General features: G+C 49.4%; 1 protein-coding gene across 4 annotated transcripts in view; it reads right to left on the minus strand.

Moving 5' to 3' along the window:
- PAX5 (paired box 5) overlaps positions 1-18864 on the minus strand; it is a 199635-nt gene that overhangs the window by 155393 nt on the left and 25378 nt on the right. For all 4 annotated transcript variants that reach the window (XM_032164173.2, XM_032164172.2, XM_032164170.2 and 1 more), the window contains exons 4-5: positions 16335-16399; positions 12649-12777 (exon numbers count right to left, since the gene is read on the minus strand). In XM_032164173.2, the coding sequence (XP_032020064.1) occupies positions 12649-12777; positions 16335-16399 (194 nt within the window). The remainder of the gene's footprint in view (positions 1-12648; positions 12778-16334; positions 16400-18864) is intronic.

Genomic DNA, 18864 nt, shown 5'->3' on the forward strand with positions numbered 1-18864 from the left:
GGTGGGGAGTTGGGTTGCAGAGGAGCATCTGAGAAGCCCTCACTTAGGAAGTGACACAAGCTAGATCCTGAAGTTTGGGATGTCAGCCAGGTAAATGGTAGGGTGAAGGAGGAAAACAGTTTCTCAAGCAGTGGGAAGAGCATAATAAAAGGCACTTTTTATTGAGCACGTATTATATATGGGGTCATCCTGAGCACTTCACATGCATAATCTCATTCAATTCATATAACAGTCCAATCACAAGCACAATTGGGAAACTGAGGCTCAGAGATTAGTCCAAGTTTCCAGGAGTAGTCATTGTTGAGTCAGCACTAGAACCCTGGTTGTCTGACTCTGAGGTTGCAAACAGGACAGAGCATGTGGTGTTTAAGGAATGGAAAGAGGTTTGGTATGACTGGAGTGCGCATGAAAAGGGGAGATTGGAGAGGGCCTGGCAGCCTTGTTAAGAAGTTTGCACAGTTTCTGAGAACAATCGGCAGATTTGAAGGTTAAAACCCTTCAGGCAAGTCATTGATCAGAATTTTATTTCAGCTGCTATGTGGAGGGCAGACTATTATTTGGACAAGTCAACGACATTGGAGATGGGGACCAGCCAGCAAGCTACAGCAATACTCCAAATGAGAGAAGAGAATGCTTGGACCAAGGCAGTAGCAATGGGGATGGAGAGAAATGAGCTGATTCAATGGATATTTAGGACAGATGCAGTGACCTTGAGCAAACGCTTGCCATAAGGCAGGCCTTTTTCTGTGGTAATGTGTAGAGGCACAAACTTTCTAAGCAGTGAAGATGGTGGAGCCCCTGCTTCTGGCTAATTTAAATTCCAGAGAAAGCTGGGCGCAGTGGCTCACGCCTGTAATCCCAGCACTTTGGGAGGCCAAGACAGATGGATTGCTTGAGCTCATGAGTTTGAGACCAGCCTGGACAACACGGTGAAATCCCATCTCTACAAAAAATACAAAAATTAACCAGGCATGGTGGTTCATGCCTGTAGCCCCAGCTACTCCGAGGCTGAGCTGGGAGGATGGCTTGAGCCCAGGAGGCAGAGGTTGCAGTGAGCTGAGATCACACCACTGCACTCCAGCCTGGGCAGTAGAGCCAGACCTTGTCTCAAAAAAAAAAAAAAAAAAAAAATCCAGCAAAAATTATAAAACCACAACACTCTCCTTTTCCTAAAGCACCAAAAAGATTTCGAAAGGATTTTTCCATCTTCTATTTTATATAAGTCTAAGAGGATGATGTGACTATAATCTCCACAGATGTGAGAAGTGACCTACCCAAGGTCACATGGCTGGCAGAGGAAGATCTAGAATCTAACTCCAGTTCTAGTGCTCTCTGGTACACCACAGAGCGTCAGAGCCCAAAAGACCTTCAAAAATCATCTGCTCCAATTTCCACATTTTAATATGAGGAAAACAAGGCTCAGAGAGAAGTGACTTGGCCAAGGTCACACAGCAAGAAAAGGCTTAGAGTAGAACCAAGGACTCCACTCCCAGAAAGGTTTATATCAAGACATTTGGACCATGGAGGTGAGAAAGGAGTAGATTAATCCCCAGTAGCAATGGTCCAGCCTCCCCCTCCCTGACTGCTGCAGAAGAAGTGAGACTTCAGCTAATGGTCAGCCCACCTGGGCACTGCCACCTCCGACCCAGTTACAAGCATACCAAGCTCACAAATGGCCGGCACACACTGCCCTGCTACCCTACCCCTCTTGTCCCTAACCCTGGACAGCAACTAAGCTGTCCTGGGTCGATGGTGCCACCTGGTGGCTAGTGCTGGGAAGTGTCTGACCCCCTCGTCACTTTCATCCTCCACTGTTCAGTCCCTCAAGACGCTATGCCTTTCTGCCTGTTTCCTCTCATAGATCAGTTAATTTTGCTACAAGCAATGTGTTTCTCACACATACCTTCTCTCACACCTTTTATCTTTCTTCCTCTCTCAATTTTTCTCAAATTACCTTAAGACATTATCTTGTTCTCCCTCTCCCATAGTTTATTCTATCACACGGATAAAATGCCCCAAGGAAGGACTAATACAAATGTTAATTTGTACTAATAAAAATGAAAACTGGAAATTTCCAAGTAAAATTAAACACATGCGGGCACACGCACACCTCGCCCCCATCCCCCAACCTTCCCACACACACACATGAGTCACCCAGAAACATTCCAGAAACACCCAGAAGCCCCTGTGGAATCAGAACAAAAATCTCCCCTTTCTCAACCATCTTTTAGACCTGTTTTTCCTCAAATGCCAGGAGTCAAGATAAATACCAAACCCACTTCCTTATTTTGTTTTGTTTCATTCCCAATCAATAGCATTGCTAGGTTTTTTTCCCATCAAAAATATGCCCCAGATGGGGTCTCCAGGAGGCTGCAGGCTAGCACAGAGCTAAGCTGGATGGGGAGACGAGGCAGGGTTCTGAAACACTCACTCCCTAGGCTCTCGGGTGGCACGAGCTGGCTACTGCTGGCACAGAAGAAAGCCTGCTGGAGGGAAATCAGACCTCAAGCCCTACTGACAGTCTGCTGGGAAGGGGAGAAGGCTCAGTAGCTATGTCTTTCTGTGGGAGCTCAACCCGGGATAGAAGCAAGAAGCACTACATATCCCAATCGGCTGGTGGAGGATTTCCAAAGCCCAGTGTGTCTTGTCACTCCCTCCTCAGCTCAAAGACCTGCCATGGCTCCCACTGTCTTAAGGAGCTAAGAACAGGAGAAATAACTGATGACACCTTTCTTTTAACTGAAACCACTTAACTGCTCTCCTTATCTATATGAGTGATAAGTAGGCAAGTTCAGACTTTGCAGCAGCCTAAAGGAGAAATTTTCAAAGTGTAGTCCAGGGAGCCCTGCCAGGGTTGGAAGAAGGGGTCCCCAAGATGCTTTCAGGTGATCTGTGAGGGCAAAATTATTTTCATTGTTTTTTTATTTACTTTAAGTTCTGGGATACACATGCAGAACATGCAGGTTTGTTACATAGGTATACATGTGCCATAGTGGTTTGCTGCACCTGTTATTTTCTTATTAATGCCAAGGTGTGATTTGCCTTCTTCACTCTCATTCTCTCATGAGTCTACAGTGGAGGTTTTAAGAAGCTGTAGGATGTGCTCCATCACAACAGAGCAAATACAGAAGCAGATATGAGAGTCCAGCTATTTTCTATTAAGCCAGACACTAAAGAGATCTGCAGAACTGTAAGCCAATGCCATTCATACTAAATTTGGGGTTTGGAAGATTTCATTCTTTCTTATTTCAAAAATATTACTTGTTTGTTACTGTTATTTTTAATGAATAAATATTTTAAACTTTCATCCATTTTAATTAACCCTCATAAACTAGAGCTCCTTGAAGTCCTTGATAATTTTTAAGAGTTTAAAGGGACCCAGGACCAAACATTTGAGAACTGCTGCTCTACAATAATGCCAAGAGGACTTGAGATGGAACCAGGAGAAACTCAGAATTTTGGTGCCAGAAAAAACCTCAGCAATTCCTTGATCTCCTGTTTTAGATGGAAAAACTGAGGCCCAGACAGAGAAAGGGACAGGAAGAAGGGACACAGCAGGGGCAGGGGTTTGAAGCCTTGTAAAGTATCTGAACCACAGGCTCTGCTGCCAGGGATTAAACCATATTCCCAAGCCAAAGAGAAAGGACTGTGGGATTCTCTTCCCCACGGGGCAGCAGGGCATGCAAGGTGGAGAAAGCCAAGGCCATTTGGCAGTTCCAGACCGCCTGGGCAGGGGACTGCCCACAGCAGATGAGACTATATCCCCCTCCATCGTCCCCACCACTCTTGTACTGGTTGGCCCCCAAACTGATTCCCTGAACTGAGATCCCCACATGGCAGCACCCTGCCCTCTCCCATACCCCCAGGGCTCTCCCAAACACCAGTACACCTCCCCATGGGAAAAGGAACTGGGGGTGAGAGGAGGGGGAGGGGCTGGGGCAAACCAGGTGTGCAGAGAGGGTGGGGGTTCAGTGGCGTTGGCTCTCACGGGGGCTCTCACTCACTGAATCAAAGTGAAACTTGGGGACCCAGGAGCGAGGAGGAACCGAAACCTGAGCCCCCACCCGTGGGACAGGCCCTGGGCACTAGGGAAAGGCCCCAGGAGCCCCTCCAGTTGGCCACCTGGCCTCAGATGCCCTGCGTTACCACAGAGGCCTCCAGCAGTTGTCTATCTGGGTCTCAGCTGAGGTGCCCACGGCTACAAGATCAGGACAGGGATCACAGGGGAGAGTGGCCAGCCAGGCAGGGAGATGGAAACCAGGTCCTCACCATCTCTGCCACTAACTGCCCCCTGCATACCCTTGGGCCAAGCCTGCGCCCTCTGTGCCTGGACTACCCTACCTGCAGGGTATAGAGCACATGACCTGCCAAGGAGTGTGGCTGCTTGGCCACTGCCCTAAGTTCTTGCCTCCGCTACCCTACCCACCTCTGGCCTGTGAGCCTGACTACCCACTTCCCTGACCACACACACACACGCACGCGCACTTGGCCCCACCGGCCAGTTCCAGGATCTGCCTCCCGTTCGCTTTAGCTGCCACAGGCAGAGACTGAGCCAAACTGGTTTCTTTAGAGTTCATGCTAAGACTCCAGAAGCTCAAAGACCTTCAGGCCGAGAAAAACAGAGCACAAGTGCCGAGAGCAACTTGAGCGGGGAGCGCGTGAGAACTCGGGCCCAGCAGCCCCAGATGACTGTTGCCTTGTGGGTTGCCAGGCTGCCAGCTGCCCCAGGGTTGCCAGATCTGATTTTTCTTCCCCAAAGAAGCCAGGCATCCATCCATACATGAAATTTCCTGATTTTGCAATGTTGGTAACAAATTCAAAATCGTCATCGATACAGGGCAAGCCAAGGAGAGCACGGCTGCCAGGCTGCCAATTCCCCCCTGGGTTCTACGTGATGCCCCCACCACGACCACACTCAAGCAGAACCTTGGTCCTGGCTCCTTCCTGGACAAAAAGAGAACTCAGGGAACAATCCACCCCTCTACATGAGGGGACATCCAGGGGACAGCACACAGAGGGCCAGGGAGGGGACCTGCCCTTGGAAAGCCCCAGCAGAGGCCAAGACAAAGTGGTGGTAACCTCCTTCCTGTCCCCAAAGCCACACTGGGAAAAGGAGATGGAGAGCCTGCCTGGGCACCCATACCCCACGCTGGACCCTAAAGAATCCTTGGGTCTCAGCCAGCTGTGAAGGACCAATGACCCAACACTGGAAATCCCCACAGGAGAGTGGGCTGGTTCCAGAAAGCCAGGCCAGGTCCAGGCTCAAGGACGGCATTCCAGGAGGCAGGCCCTGAGTGGGCAATGGCCTGGAGACCACAGGGACTGGAGGCGCAAGAGGAATGAGCAGGAGGAAAGGGAGGCCCACGAGGGAAGGGCAGGGGTTCTCTCGAGAACTGAGGTCAGTGCGGGGGGACGTGTGGGCAGCACCCCGTGGGGAGATAAGACTGATGGGGCCGGCTGTCAACAGTGGGGACGGCAGACGGCCCTGTGAGAATGGAGGAAAGGAGGGAGAGGAAAACTGAATTTATCACATCGAAAGGCAAGGGATGCCAAGGATTTTCCATGGAGCTGTCCTCTCTCTCTAGGTTTTTTGGGTTTTGCTGTGTGATCTTGGCAGACCGCCTCTCTCTTCTGAGCCTGTTTTCCCATGTGAATGACGGAGCAGGGCGTCTCAGGTGCTCTCCAAGGCCCTTCCAGCTCCCACGGGGGAGTCTCGAGGTCCAGGCTGGTGGCCCCAACAACCCCTCAGACACCCAGCCCTCCCAGGCCCAGGGTACTACCCTCTGCCCCCACCCTGGAGGCCTCCATCCCTCTGTGCTCCCTGTGCCTCTCTTCAGGGAAAACTGGGGCCTGACCCTTTTCTTCTGCCATGAAGCAGGCTGGGAGACTCAGCGTCCTGAAGGCAAAGGAGGATGAAAGTGAGTGGCCCTTCGTTCTGCAGCCGACACCTGGGGGCACTGTTGTTCAGCCTGGATGCCCTGGGCTCCCGGCTGCAGGCAATCGGCTTCTTCAGTACCATGGAATCGCTCCATGGCTCCACAGCTCCAAACAGGAAGGTGGTGGTGGGCCAACGAGCCAGTTCCAGCTGCCAACAGGACCGTGGCTGAAGCCTGCTGCCCTCTGCCATGACAGGCCTCACGTCCTCAAATACAGGCCTCTCCATGGCCATCTACTCAGCACTGACTACAGCCAGGCCCTGGGGCCACGCCCTTGGCAGCTGTCACTTCACTTCATTTTATTCTCACAGTAACCCACAAGGCTTGCGTCAACTCTATTCACCAGATAACAAAATGGAGGTGCAGAGAGATTAAGTAACTTGCTACAAGAAGTCCTCAAACCATTTCATCCCTGCCCATGAGCCTGTGCCCTTGACTCAACACCGTATTTGGGGCTCTCCAGGGATCAGAGATCTGTGAACTCTCAATCCCACAGGGGCTGCCTATTACTCCTGACTCAGGAATCCTGAGCTTTTCCACACACCCATCCCTTCTGGGAGCTCTGAGAGGGCTCTCCCCACTTCCTGCTTCTGTTTCCTGCCCTGATCCCGGGAGCGGCAGACAGCATCTATGCATCCAGGGAAGGAAAAGGGTCCCAGGAGAGAAAAGACCAGGGCCTGCCCATGTCAGAGGGGCCCAGGGGCCCAGCACGGTCTGTGAGCTTCTGAAACCCCTTCCTTCTGGCCATGGCTCCCGTGGAGTTCTGCTGGGCAGGGCTGAGGGGGCGTTCAGCCTGAAAGAGACAGGGGAAGAGGGGATTTGGGGAGAGAGAGAGAGATAGCAAGAGAGAATACAAGAAGACAGAAAGGAAATTGAATGAGTGAATGAGTGTGAGAGAAAGAGAAGAAGGAGAGGGAGAGAGAGAGTGTGTGTGTGTGTGTGTGTGTGTGAGAGAGAGAGAGTATGTACGAAAAAGAAAGCTAGTGAGAGCTAGACCGGGAGACAGAAACAGACACAGATGAAGGTTCAATAAACAGGAAATAAAGCCAAATAACACAGAATGAGATGCACCCCCAAAGACATGGGGAGAGACACCAAAACAGAGAGGAGACAGGCATCCCCAAAAAGGAAGTCATAATGGGAGCACCTAGCTAAGTGCCCCCCAACAAACCTCCCGATGAGAGTCTCATCAGACTTGGCATCTTCTGGAAAGAACAAGCCACCTCTGGACCCTGGCTGCCCTTCCTGCACCCTCCTCAGAAGGTAGTCCAGAGCCAGAAGGCTGGAAACTCACTTGCAACGTACTCCTACTGCCCAAAAAGAAACCTCTGGCCCCTATAGTCCACACTGGCTGGACAGGTCAGCTTTCTGAACTGGTGAAAGGGATTCGCACTCCACTGACCTCAGTGTGTTCAGGGCCTTTCAAACTCACGGCCCTGTGGGTTATTGTGAGGGGGACAGGGAGGGGACCTAAGCGGGGAGAGCGGCGGAAGGAGGTCTCACTAGAGATCAAAGGCCCAGGAAGGAACCGAGGGTCTGAGGCTGCCCTTTCACCCATGGCCGCTATTCACAACCCTGCCTGCTTTGCCAAGTCTCTCCCTGCCACCACCTCCTCTGGGCCTTCCGGAGAGGGAGGTGCCGACTCAGCCTCCATTCCCCTCGCCCTGCAGGATTCCTGAGCCATGCCACAGCTTCCTCCACGAAAACTCTCAGTTCAGACCAACCAAGAGACAAAGCGACATCGCATAACTGGGTGGCACGCCAGCCTGACCCTCGGAGCCATCCCGCAGGCCTCCCGGGCATCCCTGTGAACCGGGGCTATGCCGAGAGGCTACGCTGGGGATAGAAATGATTTGTGACCCCTGCCCTGTCAAGTCCACATGAGTGGCAGCCTCAGGGTCAGGCAGCAGAAGGGAAAGACAAGTGGGTAGATGCACTTGCAGACACAGTACTGGCACAGAAGCATTGGCCACCCAGGCTGGAACAGGCCTGCCTCAAAAGTCACAGAGTCCGAACCAGAATGTCCTCCTTGACTCTTCCGCTCCTCATTTGTCCAGCCCCTGCTCACACCTCTGATGATGGAGAGCTCATTACCCTTCTAAGATAAAGCTTCCATTCTTGGCCCAGCCTGGCTGCTTCTGAAAGCCATATGTTGCATTCAGCCATAATCTGCCTCCTGCAGCTTCCTTTAACCAGCCCAGCTCTTCCTCCAGAGGCCACAGAGATCTTACCTGTTGCTGCAGAACAGTTCATCTGAGACTTGGACATAGTGGCCATATCCCTGAGTCTGGTCTTGGAGGCAGACATCCTAGGAAGAACTCGAGAATCTCTATACTGAAAGGACCCTTTGCCAATCCACTGGCCTAACAATATTCTAGTTTGTTTGTTTTTCTTTGCTCCAGAACTCTACTCAGAGCTTTCTATGGAAGCCCAAAATACCAAACAAAAGCACTCTTGACTGAGGATAGTAGAGGTCCCTCCACTTACCCTTGTTACTAATTGTGAACCCTCTAGAGGAATGTGACTGATCCACTCTACCAAGGAGCACTTACTGAGCACCTACTATGTGTCAAGCACTTGTATCAGAGCTGTGTTGTCCAACACAGCAGCCGCTAGTCCTGTGTAGCTACTGTGTGCTTGAAATGTGGCCAGTACAATCGAAGAGCTAATTTTTTTATTTGATTTGATTTTAATTTTAATTTTAAAATAGAAGCAGTGTAAAATATTTGTCCCACTAAACACAGCTTTATTGTTTTGGTAGGACTATATCTAACTTTAACTGTCAAACATTTAGCATCCAAATTGAGATGTACTACATGTGTAAAATACACACCAGATTTCAAAAACTTGGCAGCAAAAATAAGAGAAAATTTAGCATCAAATTTTTTATATGATGACATGTTGAAATGATGATATTTGGGGTATACTGGATTAAATAAAATATATTATTAAAATTAATTCCACTTGTTTCTTTTTACTCTTTTTAATGTAGTTACTAGATCATTTAAAATTACACATGTGGCTTGCATTCTACTTCTGTTGGATAGTGCAGGGCTAGTCACTTTCACGTTACCTTTTTATCTGAAACACTCAGCAGAGTGAATGTTTCTTGAGAATCTGAGACACATAGCTCAAAACTATCTCCCTAAATGCTTCTAGACTAAATGTTCGAAAGCCTCCGTCAACGTCTAAGCCACCCACATCTCTCTACCTCTCTCCCTTTCCAAATCCTGCCGTGCTGCTCCTCTCCCTGCACATGCTCACCAGAGTCCCAGACTTGGCACGATCTCTCTTGCCTTTGATTGGAATGCCCTCTCCTCCCTCTACCCAGCTCTCAAATGCCACCTCCTATGAGGAGCCCCCAAGATCCTTTTGGTCAAAACTGGCCCTCCCTGCCTTACTCTTTCCCCCAGTGTCACCTCACCCGCTGCCCTGCTCATCAGAGAAATTTCACCTTGCCAGTCTTGCTCTCCAGCTCACCCTCTGTGGTTGGATCCTATCACCCATTCACCTCTGCCGAGATCTGGGCAGGAGGGTGGCCCCAGGAAATGCCTTCAGGGCAAAACTCAAGTCTAAGCTGGGGATGACTGTGAACCAGGCAGCAGGGTAAGCAACTCCACCTTGCAAAGCCTCAGTCACCTCATCTGAAAAATGGGCAAAGACCCTCAGCTGTCTTCCTCTTAGCTCTCCATTGCCTCTCTTACCCCATGATTCTTCTCTCAGGCTGCTGATGGTACCGCACTGGAGGCCAGAACCCTCCCAAATCCATGGTTTGCAGCCTCCATGGGCCAGCCGGCCAGTGTGCCTGAAATATCCCTGTTTCCCCAGTGGCTGCTTCTTACTTTCTCTGCTCTCCTCCAACCTCTGGCCTTCAGGTCTCACTTCTCTCTCCGCATCCAACCTGCTAATCATGCCCTTCTGATTGAAACTCTTCCCCATACCAGCCCCAGGCTCTGCCCAGCCCCAGACTGCTCCGCCTCCAAAGCGCATCTCTGAAAGGGCTGACGGGCAACAGGTAGCTGGAAAATACCAGGGAACTGAGGCCTCAGGGGCACTCCAGCTCCTCCTGACTCCCCAGTCCATACCAGCTGTATGGCTGTGTAGCCTCCATCACCTCCCCTAGTAAAATGGAAGTGACAGTCTCTGCCTCTTTACCTCCCCCTAGGGCCACTGCAGGAATCCAGAGAGATACAGAGAGAGGATAGGAAAGATCAGAAGGGGGCACTTATGCAATACCCCTGAAAGACACTTCCCTGGTGTGAGCCCGGCCATTGCTGCCCACCCCTGGGATCACACGTGCATATACTCTCAGTGGTGTGGGGCAGGAGTGAGGGGGAGGCTCTGGTTGATTGGGTTTGTCCCCCACTCTTTCCACTCCTATAAGCTTCCAGGACCAGCAGGTCATTCTCCCTTCTACCACAGACCACCGACTGGACTGCGCACCAAGTCTTCCTGAGGATCAGGACTCTACCATATATATCAGAACTGGAAAGATTTCAAAGATCACCCAGGCCAGGAACAGTGGCTCATGCCTGTAATCCCAACACTTTGGGAGGCCTAGGCAGGCAGATCACTTGAGATCAGGAGTCCAGGACGAGCCTGGGCAACATAGCAAAACACCATGTCTATTTATTAAGAAAAAAATTTTAATTAAAAAATAAAAAAGATCATCCAATACCACATCTGATTCTTGATACTCTGTTCGGCAGCCCGACAAGTGGCCACTTAGTCTCTGCTTACATATCCCCAGAGATAGGGCACTCGCTGCCTCCCGAGGCATCTCCTTTTATCCTAGGCCACTCTCATATGTGCAACCTGGTTCTTTTTAAACTGAGGTGAAATCACCTCTGCATCGGCCAGACACTTTAAGGCCACCCAGTGAGATCTCATTCCTTCCTCTTTCCATGTCAGCCCTCCAAATACTTGAAGGCAGCAATCCAGTCTCGCTTCTTCTGCTCTTCTTTGTGCCAAAATATACCTAGAGCCTTGAGGTGTTCCCAGATGCTGTATCAGATCCCTCTTCACCCAGGACACAATCCCATTTGTCTCTGTCCCTCTTAAAGGTCAATACCCCCAAATGGGCTGCAGTCCTCCTCTGGGAATGATCTGAGTAGTACAGAGTAGTCAAGACCAACACCACCCACGTTCTGACCATGCTATATCTTGTAAAGGAGCTTGAGGAACAAAACCATGACTACTGGTCAGACTGCAAGCCAATATAGCACTCCGAAAACAAAGTAAAATAATGCCCCCAGGCCAGAACCTGTCCGTTTGGTGGTAAACATCAAACTAGTTTTTTTTTCTTTCCCCAAAAATATCCTCCTGGATCCCTCAGCCTCTGGGGGAGTCTCACACAATCTGTCCCTCCACCGTGAACAAATACATCCAGGCCCCAGCTTAGGCACATCTGCTGCGAGTCCAGGTGACAATGGGAGAAAAGATGACACCATCAACCTCATAAAACAACAGAGATGGCAGGCCCACTGCCTCCTGCAGCAACACAGCACCGCAGCCTACTGAGTTAAAGACTTCTGACATCTGCTTAGGAGCAGCAGGAGCAGAAGAGAGAGGCAAGGCAGGTTCCAAAAGCCGCGAATCTTCCCCACACACCCCCACGGTTCCAAACCGAGGCCATCAGCTCTGCTTCTGCACTGCTGGCAACACGCAGACCACAGGCCAATCCACAGCTGGGCTGACTCAATTTTCTAGTTACAGATCTTAAGTACTTAGGCATGTGCTCACGAGAACACACATCCCTTACACGGAGCTGAGAAAGGGAATTGTGCCGAGGAACAGAATAATTGAATCAAGATTTCTGTCACGCTGCTCTCAGGCCCTAGACCAGAGCTCTGGGGTTTTTTTTTTTTTTTTTTTTTTTTTCCTCTTTTTTTCTTTTCCTGACTAAGATTTTACAGGCTCCCGGGGGTCTTTTCTCCTCTCAAACCCATTAATGTCAGCCAGTACTGGCAGGCCATCCAGGGGAAAGGAGCCCCGGTTAAGGTGTCCGGTGTCCAGGACGGAGGTGGCAGGCTCTGGAGACCCAGGCACCACACGGCCCGGCCCGTGGAGGGGCTGAGAAAAACCAACCGGGAAGATTGTCATCTTTGTAATCCCCCCAACACCCCCGCACTCCTTCCTTCCAGACCCAAGGGCAAGGATGAGATGATTATTAATTTCCTCAGCACCGCCCCCCAACACCATCACCAGGGCTGAAGGCCTTCTCTGTCTGCTGAGACGTGTGCAGGGCCTTTCAGAGAACCCAGCCCTCCGCCCTCCCCACGTGTGCCCCTCTCACGGCTTTGCCCAGCCCCCTCTTTCTGGTCCAAAGCTCCTCCACAAAATGGACTTGGGTGTGGAGCCCAGCACACCCTGCCCTCGGGCCGCATATCTGCACGCACACAGGGTCTTCTTAAAGGCCAAAGCTCAGGGCAAAAGGGCTCTGCCAGGCCCGCTGCTTCTATCCAAGCGGTGATCATGGGGGAGGCCAGCAAGAATGCCACAGTCTCACCCTGCTGCCTGTCTGTCCTTGCGGAGGGCTCAGCCCTTTCCCGTGTTCACGAAAGGGACAGCGTGCGGGCCGGGGGACTTGCTCCTCTGCAGGTAAGGGGTGTGCTCGCGGGCACCTCTGCTGCCACCCGCGACCAACCGACCGAGCGCCGGAAACAGACCCCGTGGAGCGCATCCCCGACGGGGCTGCGCGGGCCTCTCTTACCTTCGTCTCTCTTGCGCTTGTTGGTGTCGGCGCTGGGGGACGTGATGCCCAGGATGCCGCTGATGGAGTACGACGAGCCGGCCGAATCCGTGCTCACCGAGGACACCTGCGTCACGGAGCCAGTGGACACTGCGCGGAGAAAGACGGGCAGTCAGGGCCGCACAGGGCTGAGGGCGGCGGGCCGGCTGTCACCGCATGTGGGGCTGGGGGCGGCTGGGAGGGAGCGAGTGCGGGGTGGGCAGGGGGCGCAGAGGACCCTCGCCCTACGGAGGCGGCCACACCTGAGCCACGAGCGCAGGCCTTGGGCGGGCCGTGTGCCACAGTTCTCTGCGATGGGGGGAGAAAGGGAGGGGTGGGCACTGAGGAGGACTGACCCCTGCAGAAAGGAACAAGGGGACACGGGACAGGAAGGGCATTCGCTCAAATTCCAGCCTATCCATGGATACAGGAAGCAGGGGATGGAGAGGAGAAAGAGGGGAGCCGGGTTCCACCAACAGCCAGTGCAAAAAAAAAAAAAAAAAAACAACCCTGAACCACTCATTAGGCATTTCACCACCTGCCTGCACACCCAACCTTGCGTGCAAACACAACTACCTGAGCACAAACGCACGCGCACAGCTAACAAACTCCAAACCGCAGAGTGCTCCTTCTTTTTTTCGTTTTCTCGCTACCTTTTCTCCTTCCAGTTTCCCCGGATTTGATTTTTAATATTAATTATGACAGTAATGATAACTAACATTTTCTGAGAACTTGCTCTGTGCCAGGCATTGAGGCACTATCTCATTTAATTCTGAGAACAATCTTAGAAGCTAGGAAATGTGATGATCCTATTGGAAAGGTAAAACTCAGAAAAGATAAGTGGCTCACCCAGGATCATACAGCTAGTAAGAGGCAGAGTGCCTGGTGCCGGGGCTCACGCCTGTCATCCCAGCACTTTGGAAGGCAGACGTGGGAGGATCACTTGAGCTCAGGAGTTCAAGACCAGCCTGGCCAACATAGAAAGACCTACCAAAAAACTTTTTTAAAAAATTATCCAGGTGTGGTGGCACAAGCCTATAGTCCCAGCTACTTGGGAGGCTGAGGCAAGAGGATCACTTGAGTCCAGGAAGTCGAGGTTGTAGTGAGCTATGATTGTGCCACTGCACTCCAGCCTGGGCAGCAGAGCAAGACCCTATCTCAAAAATAAAAATAAAAAATAAAAGAGACAGAGTGGTGATTTGAACCCAGAGACTAAAGCCTCAACCCCTATAACTAATCTGCTTCTCACTAATAAACAATGAAGAGCAATAATATACTTCACATGAATGCAGTACTTTTCATTTGATGATTGCAACAGCCCAGAGTGCTATTATTTATCCCCATTTATCAAATGAGGAAACTGAGGCTCCACAGGGAAAGTGATTCAAAGTCATCTAGCTAATAAACAGTGACAGCAGAACTTAGCCTTGGGTTTGCTTACTTAAAGTCTAGATTTCCCCTGCCCAGAAACAGGGGCAGTGGTTGGCGACTTATTGTGACTGAGGCTAGGTCTCACAGTTCCTAAGAATTGGATGGGGGGGGGGGCAACTTTTGTCCAAGTTTCACATTAACTTCTGGCCCCAGATTCCTAGGGAGAGACCAGTCCATCAGCAGGGGCCTCTCCAGCTGTACAGCTGAATTGCCATTTCTGAGCTATGGGAATTCTTCCTTGGTTCATTAAAACTGACAGACCAATCTCAGACACATTTCCTTGGGCTATAACCAGCTGGAGGCAGGTGGAGCCACCTTTGACTCTTAACAGTAGGAAATCACTAGAAATGGTGGTGACTGCCTGAGAAGCCCTTCATGGTTTCCCTTTGGAGCAGATCCAGCTCCTGGCTCCTACAAACCTAGAGGGAGCCATGCCTTTCTTCTCACATTTCAGTTTGATCTTACATCTTCCTTAAGAGACACAGAAGCAGAAATCGTTAACTTCCCTTTTTCTTCACCAGAAGAAGAGCCTTAAAATAGACTTATGCAAATCCCACAACCTTTTCTGTATTAACATGTAAAAAACAGAGGAAGAAAGAAGATCCCAGGTCACTTGGTACTTTAAACAACAACCACCATATATAACCAAGGCTCACCATGTTGCTGGCAGAGCCCATCTCACTCCTCGGTAAGTTTGTGAACTCTAACGGGCTATATGTATGTGAGATGTAGTTTAATTTAAAAATTTCTGGGACAGAACAAAACATGCTGCTGACCTACAGTAGAATTATTCTTCTAAACCAAATGAAAGAATATTAGCAGTTATACCTATTTGATTTTCAGTGCTATGTGACCTGAAATAGTTGGTCAGCTACAAGTGAAATCTCAGCCACAAACATTCCCCCAGGAAACCTTCCTTCACCCTCTTCACTCTAGCCCAGCAGAGCTGGTGGTTCCTTCCCTTCTGCCCCCACAGCACCCATCCCTTGTTCTTGAGCTTCATCTCTGTCTTGCAAACTTCTCTTCATTATATTCCCCCTTTACCTTGAGAATGAGGACTGTGTCTTCCCTTTCTTATAGGCTTGGCCTCTGATGCCAAGGTCTGCACCGCGGGGACTTAGCAGACACTTTCTGAAGGGATTACTAAATGAGGAATTATTTCATGGCAGGGAGGAAATCTGTCTTACCTTTATCCAAAGAGCCAACCATGAAGGATCAGAGGCCTCAGTGAGCACCTGGTTAGTGCCCCTCCATCCACAAATGAGGAAAGTGAGGCTCAGGGTGGTGAGAGAACTTTCACATTTTACTGGGTGAGTTAATGACAGAGTTGGAACTAGAGGCCAGGCCTCTGCCCGTTCCCCATCACCGTGTGAGTTCAAGTTCTCAGTTAAAGAAGGAGTAACAAAAGTGTGGAAATGTTACACAATCTGAGGTATGATTCTGCAGGATTGACTGTGGCAACCAGAAGTGTCAGAGACTTGCTGAATCATTGCCCACTTTCTTATATAGCACAATAACTTTTCCCCCAGCTAACCAGCAGTGTTTCCTGTATCCCAGGTGGAGAAATAATACACCTTAAATAGACACGTGTCATTTCACAATCTTTGAAGGGAAGACAAAGGACATTTCTGAACTCTTGAGCACTAAGAAGTATGACTCCCACTCTGTTGGGTCATGGCCACTCTCAGACATCACCTGTGAGCACCGGAAACCCCACTGGCAGCCCTTGACAGTTGACAGAGTTCATGAGATCGAAGCAAGAGAGAGAGAGAAAGTAAGTTTGGGAACTTTTGCCACATCTTCACTCAAGACTGCAAGTGCACAAAGAATTGTAGAAGGGCTGGTTGATAGAAGAAAAAAACACATTCAAAACTACTTACTGACTAATGATGCAGAAAATGTTATGAATAAGTATCCCTTTCTTGATTTATTACTTTAATTATCTGACATTCTATAGACCCCCATTAGTGGATTTTTTTTTTTTTGGCTTAGATTTCAATTTTCTGTCTCATGGTGAAAGCTATTTATCATAATAATCAGTAAAATTCAAAACCTTTTAGCAGTATTTATAAAATTCATTTACCAGGTTCAGCCCTTGGAGAATGACAAAGAAGGCGCATTAGTACGTGTGCTGAAGTGTTTTATGCAGAATTATCTGTCCATAAGAATGATTAAAAGTTCTTTAGAATATTTGGAGCCCATTAGATTTTTAAATTTTTTTTAAAAGTTCCTCTTACCTATGCTGTGACTGGAAGCTGGGACTGGTTGGTTGGGTGGCTGCTGTACTTTTGTCCGGATGATCCTGTGGGCAGTTGAAAAAAAAAAAATGGCTATTTACCATCAGGAAGAAGAAGAGACCTCAACCAGCTATGCACAGGCAACCAGAAAACTCATACCCAAGCTGGGCCATGGATCGAGCTGAGGCAGAGGGGCCGAGGTGGAGGGGGATTATAAACCCAGGCTGGGAATCAGGAGGGTGGAAGGTTTATGGAATAGTCCCAACTTTGCTTCTGTTTCCCTGGGTGACTTTATGTAATTTGCACCCCCTCTCTGGGCTTCAAGTGTCTCTTCTGAAGAAAGAGGATGATGTGTTAACATTACGAGTAAGCATCCATTTCTCGAGTATAGCTCTAGCTCCTTAAGAGACTCATTGAGTGACTTTAGGGAGTCCTTCCCTTTCCTAGACCTCAGCCTCCTGTCTGTGGAATGAAGGAACTGAACTTGGTAATCTCTCTGTCCTCTGGCAGCGCTCAGGTGCTGGTTTCTCTGCCCTAGAGAACGCATAAGGAGGGATAACACCCCTTTCCCTAGGAAGTTGCCAAGGGAGGGGATGTATATATTGTTCTGATACTAGGGAGAGTCAAAGTGCAGCCAGGAGACATCCGGTTTGGCTTTCTTAAGAGGAAGCCTACCTTGCACCAAACCTCACAGAAAAGATCCACAGGGCTGGAGCCAGTGATATCCTGGCCTGTCTTTTCAGAGACCTTGCTCACATTCTCATAGAAACTCCACTGTGACCTTGACCAAGTCCATTCCATTGTGGACCTCCCATACAATGACAGAGTTGGAACAGACCACTCTGCTTATTTTAAGTAATCAATCATTTTCGGAAAAGAAAAAAGATCTTATGGAAAAGCCCCGTACATAAAAGCGATAATAGCAGTACTGCCTTCCCTTGGCCACCTGACCGCTCTAACACCCTTCTGCAGAACCTTGGGCTCTAGAGAGTTTGTAGACTTCCAGCAAGGACAACGCATGCGCAAGACCGCAAGCCCGGAGCATCTGAGAGCAGCAGAACAGGGCCACGCGAAAACCTCCTTCAGATCTACTAGAAAGCTCCTTCCTTGGCATTTGGGAGAAGAGTGGGTCATAATAAAATGTCCAGTTTCTTTGGAAAAGTTATATTCCAGTCTCAAACTATTACCTTTTGAAAGGACATTTATTAGAGTTTTTCCTCATTATAAAAGTAATATGTGTTCATTGTAGACTCTTTGGACAGCATGGGAAAGTATAAAGAAGACATCTAAAAACCATATTTTGGTGTATTTCCTTCATACCAACATTCCTGGGCATACTTAGAAATATCAATTTTTCTCTTAACAAAATCAGGATTTTGCCATGTATACAGTTTTTTGTTGTTGTTGTGGTTGTTGTTTGTTTTGAGACAAAGTCTTGCTCTGTTGCCCAGGCTGGAGTGCAGTGGTGCGATCTCAGTTCACTGCAACCTCCGCCTCCCAGGTTTGGGTGGTTCTCCTGCCTCAGCCTCCCAAGTAGCTGGGATTACAGGCATGCGCCACCATGCCCAGTTTTTTTTTGTTTTTTTTTTTTGTTTTTTGAGACGAAGTCTCTCTCTGTTGCCCAGGCTGGAGTGTAGTAGCATAACCTCAGCTCACTGCAACCTCTGCCTCTCAGGTTCAACTGATTCTCCTGCCTCAGCCTCCCGAGTAGCTGGGACTACAGGCGCATGCCACTGCCTAATTTTTGTATTTTTAGTAGAGAAGGGGTATCACCATGTTAGCCAGGCTGGTCTCCAACTCCCGACCTCAAGTGGTCCGCCCTCCTTGGCCTCCCAAAGTGCTGGGATTACAGGCGTGAGCCACCATGCTCAGCCTCCATGTATACAGTTCTGCATCCTGCTCTTTTCATGCAACATTCTATGAGAAGCTTTTTCACATTCCAGACCATTAATAGCTGAAAGTTTATTCTGAGGCTGCACTGGGTCTCCAGCTTGTACAAATGAAGAAGGACAGAAGTAGCAGGTGGGTGCCTCCGCTTAAACTCAATGGGCAGTGCCTCTGCCCTTTCTGATCTTACAGCTTGGTGCTCGGCACCAACGGCACTCCGTGTCCTCAGCTGATAGCCTGGAATGGTCTTTTCTGTTCACCCTATAGTCTCACCACACACACACAGGCCATTTGGAGCCTGGCTACTTGAGCTCAGCAAGGGGCCTCTTGCCCTTTTCTAATCAGTCAGCTTAAGTGTTCCCTCAAATACATTCAGATTGTTTGTTTGTTTTCCCTAATATTCAAACCACTTATTTTAACTAAGCAAACTCGAAGCATATTGGACAACCAGAAAACTCATGGCATTTGGGAGAAGAGTGGGTCATAATAAAATGTCCAGTTCTGGGAGTGAGGTTGTCTTTTTGGTCACCTGGAAGTAAGCTGGCATCTGATCTAATGTTTATAATTTTGTGTATGTCACTCTCTCTTTGTGTATGTGTCTACAGAGATATTGCTGGGTATGTCAATATATGGATATACCAGA

Source organism: Hylobates moloch, unplaced genomic scaffold (assembly GCF_009828535.3).
Source record: "Hylobates moloch isolate HMO894 unplaced genomic scaffold, HMol_V3 SCAFFOLD_10, whole genome shotgun sequence".
In the NCBI taxonomy this organism is placed as follows: Eukaryota; Metazoa; Chordata; class Mammalia; order Primates; family Hylobatidae; genus Hylobates; species Hylobates moloch.